A 6,000-nucleotide genomic window follows, 5' to 3' on the forward strand; every position below is an offset into this window, starting at 1 on the left:
TCTCTCTCTCTCTCTCTCTCTCTCTCTCTCTCTCTCTCTCTCTCTCTCTCTCTCTCTCTCTCTCTCTCTCTCTCGCCAGCGATTCCTTTAAATTTCTTCATTTTCAGGATCCGTCTGAAAACGGATCCTGTGCCATCCGTTCACATCAGTTGAGAACGGATCCGCTTGTCCGCCTTTTTGGCGGATTATAACTGATGCAAAAAACTGAAGTGTGAAAGAGGCCTAAGCCCTTAGAGCATCAGTTTGATTACCCAGAGTACATAACAAATCCCCATGTCTTTTAATCCTTGTCGCAACACAAGTACATGAACACAAATTCAAAAAAAAAAAAAAAAGAGAACCCCTTAAAGTATTGGACCATTGTATCTTGATCTATTAACGTTAACAGCAGTAAATATTTCTACTCCTGAAAATAAGGATCCATTACCTACTTCCAACTAGCAAATTTAAGGTAAATTCTAAAAATATAGACTAAAAATCAGATTACAGTACCCATCATGTGGAGGAAATCCTAACAAATCTCATCTGCAAACAAGGCTTTTTGTTTTTTTTCACTGTACAACATAAAATAGTCAGCATTTTAATCTCAGTTGCAGATTTTGACCCCATTCATTGTAAAGGGTGAAGCTTGTGGAAAGTTCTGCATTTCATACATGTAGAGTTTGCAGCTAAAATTGCCATATTGCTTCATGCACATGGAAAGTCAGCTCATGCTGACATCTCCCAGCATTCCTTACAGGCACAACAACTGCTCAAATGATTTGCAATCCTGAAAGTGTAGCTTTTGCACTAGGCAAAATACAGTATTGCAATGTCAGATCACAACTCCCACCACATTATAAACGGTTTAAAAGGGAAAAACCAGGGTTTGCTACCTCATCTGAGAGCTGCATAATGTAGGGAAAGAGACCCTGATTCCAACAATATATCACAAGTGATGCAGCTATTAAACTATAAGAGTTTTTCGATGTAGCAGGAAGCAGAGCGGAGAAAGCTTACCCATCATATTTATACTTGTGTCTGGCATGTTTTTCACTGATCTGGTTTCATCACTCAGATTACACACAAACATGCTGATAGATTCCTTTTAAAGAGGACTTGACATGAAATTAGTGGTGCCCGAATTCTGGCAGCATGAGTATTTTGCAGCTATGTATGTAACATACCCTGAAAAGCCGGTTACCCCCTAGACTGAAGAGCCTCTCCGTATGCATGCATGTATAACACAAACACAAGGAGTGACGCATCAGTCTAGAGGAGTGGGACGGGGAGAAGCTGTCTAGGTTGTGCCTTGGACAAATCATATTATTTCAATGTATGTTTTCTCTGAAACGCAAAAGCATTTCAAAGTAAGACATGCGCGGTGACCATCAGTGTCCGATTCATGATGCCCATTGTTCAAGCAACCTGAATCTACTGTCATGTTCCCAAAAAAAAAAACAAAAAAAAAAAAAAAAAAACACAACAACAACACACCTTGTGAGCTGTTTTCGATGACAACTGGCAGAATTATGAATGAAGCTCTGGTTTGTAATACAATGTAAAACTCAAGCCTCACACTGCAGGATCACTTTGTAACACTCCATAGCCAGTTTCAGATTGGCAGTCCATAGGAAGTCTTTTGCTGTTCCCAACAGATAAAGGTTTCCCACCCCCATGGGTTTTTTTTTGCTACAAATACCCGACAATAGTGTAAAATAGGAATACTCTACCAGTATTCTGTGGCCCTGAGAAGATGCCTCTGTGGCCTTCTGCCAGTCTACATTCAATCAGCTCCAATTAAAATATGTGGCGTATTAAGATATGACCACTGCAGTTCATCACTGGCGTCAACACCACAGCAAGTGATAAGGAAATCTGTCACCTATTTTTTCTACTATAAGCTGCGGCCACCGCCATCAGGGGCTTATCTCCAGCATTCTGTAATGCTGTAGATAAGGCCCCTGATGTAACCTGAAAGATAAGAAAAACGAGTTATATTATACTCACCCAGGGGCGGTCCGGGTCTGGTCTTGGTCTGATGGGTGTCGCGGTCCAGTCCGGCGCCTCCCATCTTCTAACGGTGACGTCCTCTTCTTTGCTTCCAGTCGCGGCTCCGCGCACTGCTCTGCCCTGTTGAGGGCAGGGCAGAGTCCTGCAGTGCGCAGGCGTCGGACCTCTCTGACCTTTCCCGGCGCCTGCAGTACTCTGCTCTGCCCTCAACAGGGCAGAGCAGTGCGCCTGCGCAGGAGCCGTGACGGGAAGCTAAGAAGAGGACGTTATCACTAGAAGATGGGAGGCGCCGGACCACCCCTAGGTGAGTATAACTCGTTTTCTTCTCTTTCAGGTTACATAGGGGCTTATTTACAGCATTACAGAATTCTGTAGATAAGCCCCTGATGGCGGTGCCGGCAGCTGGTAGTTGGAAAAAAAAAAAAAAAAAAAAAAAAAAAAAAAGCGTGGCAGATTTCCTTTAAGGTGGTCAGCTGATGCCATGTCACCATCTGGGAAGCTTGGTAATCCGGCTAGGGAAAGTGAAACAAGAGAAGCAAATCATTGATAAGCAGAGCATTCCTCCTTTTGTTTGTTTTAATACTAATGTCAGATATTTGTAAAAATAAATAAACTACTGTATGTTAATAGGGATGGAAGCCCCATTGAATCAGAACTATCTCCAGCTGTGCAGCTATATTCTTTATTGTAAATTAGCATTTACATAGTTTACAAAGGATACTAGAATACATGTGAACACAGCCTAAAATGAAGTCCTGAATACAAGAGAAGGAGACGTACTTTGTGGGATTTGGAGGCCTCATTTTCACCCAGTATTAAAGGTTTCACAAAATATGCTATCCTACACCATGTCACGGGCAGCACACATTTTCATAAAAATATTGTTACATTTGAATTTAAGAGCCAAAATGCTGTCTAAGGCCAGTGTCATACAACAATTGACTCCGTAGTTTGCATTCACATTTTTTTTTTTTTTTTTTTTTAACGACAAACCAGGAATATACATATACTAGCTGAAGAGCCCGGCGCTGCCCGGGCATAGTAACTAACTGTGGTTATAACAAATTATAATTATCCTCCATCCCATAGTCCCGTGCCCATATACCCATCACACATCCTCCATCCCATAGTCCAGTGCCCATATACACATCCCATCCCATAGTCCAGTGCCCATCACACATCCTCCATCCCATAGTCAACCATTATGACATCATAATGAGCGGCGGGGCTTGCAACCTATGATGAATCAGCGTCGCCATGTCAACCATTATGACATCATAACGAGGGGCGGGGCTTTATACGCACACACTGTTTCGCCATTATGAAGATAGGGGCATTATGACATCATAATGAGGGGCGGGGCTTGCAACCTATGATGAATCAGTGTCGCCATGGCAACCATTATGACATCATAATGAGGGTGGGGCTTGATAAGCACACAGTTTCCCCAGTATGTAGATAGGGGCATTATGACAATGAGGGGCGGGGCTTGACGCACGCACACTTTTTCCCCAGTATGTAGATGGGGGTAAAATTGTTTGAATTGGAACGCGCGGGGTTAAAATTTCGCCTCACAACATAGCTTAGGACGCTCTCGGGGTCCAGACGTGTGACTGTGCCAAATTTTGTGGCTGTAGCTGCAAATGCCTATCCCGGACATACACACTTTGAGCTTTATATATTTTACACACTACAATACCCAGCTCAGTTGCTACCAACAAATGTGGCATGCAGGAAAAACCAATGATGCCGCTTGGGTAAGTGCTTGGGCCCTTTTAAACAGCTAATGGTCAGGATTCCAAAAGTGAGATCCCCAGATACAGGGAGCCTAATATGCCATCAATACAGTGGCGCCCAGATAACATGGATCCAAAATAGAAACAAAGGACATAGGGGAAAAGAATATACGGTATATAATTTTTATTATACAAAAATTTGTATATATAAATTTGTCCCCATAATCATTTCTAAAGTTTCTCTGAAAGTTTTGAAAAACCAACTGAAGGAGGCGTTTGTCTTGTCATCTCACTCGGATTTTAAATGGTGCACAATACAGGATCCCTTATGGACGCCATCCACGTTGTAGCCAGCTTCACGGATCCACCACAATGATTACATTTGTTTTTTTTGGTTGTTTATTGACACATGGTGGACAGACCACATCTATTTTACCTAAGTTTATGGAAAAGGCCTTACTAAATAGTAGGGTAGACGTGACAGATTAATAACCTTCACATAGAAGATCACTGCTTACTTAAGAACGCCAAGTTTCTGGCACTTTACCACCAGGTCAATGAACATTCCTTTTTGGATACTGTAAAGGCGCTCCCAGCGCACCACAATACACAGAATCAGCACAATGAAAGCAAACACAAGCCGCCGCACGTGGAGGACCTTACCAGACTTATACTGAACGATTTGCATTTCAGGTCCTCCAGACTTTGTTTTTGTAATTGTTCCGTAATCATGGAGATCATGATGCTTAGGTCAGCGTCGCACTTGTCTTCTCAGTAACAAGCATGGGACATGATGGCAACCTCAGTGCCAGTCTTCACTGGGCCCAATAAGTATGGTATCAGTAGGACCCCATCATTCCATCTGCATTAAATAAACACACAGTCATTGCACCCGGCGTAAGACATGGCAGCGGCACATTAGATCTTGATGGAAATGATGGCTCAACTAGTGGCTGACCGTGGCAGACAGTGGCCATAACACGCCACCGGCAGTCCTATACATGTCGTGGGAAAGAGGCCTGAGGACTAGGGCTCATCTGCATCACAATCAGAACCTCATCGATTGGTACCGGGATCCTGGATGGAATGAGGACATGCCCATTAGTGACCACCATGCACTAGGGCACAGCCTGGCATCTGACCTTAGGTGGGCAGGCTGGGCCCTAAACCAACCCCAGGCTCGTGCTACTGCAATGGGTCCGGCTGCTGCTCTGCTGTGGTGACAGGGGATGGGGTAGAGCATCTCTCACCACCTCCGAACGGATGCGGTGCGGGCCTGTCTGCCCAGCGACATCTTCTGCCCGTACATGAATAGGATGCTGCGCCGAAGGCCCCCCAGTGACTGCAGCGCTGGGGCATGAAGAGTTAAAGGCTTGTTTATCTCCCTCCTCAGGAGATGGCCTGCTCGGCGCCTTCTCCGGGCCGCATCCTACAGCGCTCGCACCGCCGCGGCCTCCCACATCAGCCCGCCTCCTCTTCACCTTGTCTCCGCCGCCCCCACCTGCGCTACCGTTACATGCCCCAGCAACGACCCTCCCTACGACCCAGAGCAGCTCTGAGCCACCAGCGGCCCTGCAGCGCCCTTAAATACCGTCTGGACCGAACCACTTTTATAGGGAGAACGGCCGGGTCAAGGAACGACAAAGCAAGGCACAAAGGGAACTGAAAGCTTGGTATCTTGTACCGGGCGTGCTCGGCTTAATGGCTCCTCAGCCCCGGCCATGTAGCTGAAGCGCAAAGGTGATCTTGCGGCAGGAGAGACAAGCCGTAACCGACTCGGTGTCCCCCACACACGGATCGGCTGCCCTGGTCCCTAGTGCGGAACAAACCATCTCACGCTATAGACGGGGCAGGCGGCTCGGCACTTCTGGCTGCTGCCGCGGTCAGCGGGCGGGTGATGTCACCACAGCTCAGCGCAGTGTCACCGGCATCGGTAGCGGGTATCGCGGGCTGTGCGGCATGCTGGGATTGGCCGCTCACATCACAGGCCGGGAACACTCCCCCAGCGGCCGTCTGGGCTCCGTGTGAGAGCGGGACGTGCCGGGAAGTGTAGTTTTCTGCTGGATTAGTCCCTGCTTGTCAGTCCCTTGTGGGCGCTGCAGGCCTGAGCCGGTGTGAGGTAACCGCCTGCCCGCACACCGCACCTGGCACCCTGAGAACTGCACAGCGGCCAGTCATGTGCTAAGGCCCTGTTCACACTGCATTTCTGCCTGCATCCCCTTAAAGGGAATCTGTCGCCCCATCAGCTGCCGGCAACGCCATCAGGGGCTTA

The 6,000-nt window shown here is 46.9% G+C and overlaps 1 protein-coding gene across 2 annotated transcripts in view; it reads right to left on the minus strand.

Annotated features, from left to right (window-relative positions):
- The window catches only part of FAM53C (family with sequence similarity 53 member C), a 28,876-nt gene extending 23,507 nt beyond the window's left edge, over positions 1-5,369 (minus strand). Inside the window, exon 1 of one of the 2 annotated variants that reach the window (XM_073556901.1) lies at positions 4,392-5,369. In XM_073556901.1, the coding sequence (XP_073413002.1) occupies positions 4,392-4,469 (78 nt within the window). In that variant the 5' untranslated portion in view covers positions 4,470-5,369. The remainder of the gene's footprint in view (positions 1-4,391) is intronic. The other variant, XM_073556902.1, reaches the window with a different exon arrangement.
- Positions 5,370-6,000: the final 631 nt, after the last annotated feature.

The sequence above is a fragment of the Dendrobates tinctorius genome, unplaced genomic scaffold (assembly GCF_039654945.1).
Source record: "Dendrobates tinctorius isolate UK_male_01 unplaced genomic scaffold, ASM3965494v1 ptg000241l, whole genome shotgun sequence".
NCBI classification, from domain to species: domain Eukaryota; kingdom Metazoa; phylum Chordata; class Amphibia; order Anura; family Dendrobatidae; genus Dendrobates; species Dendrobates tinctorius.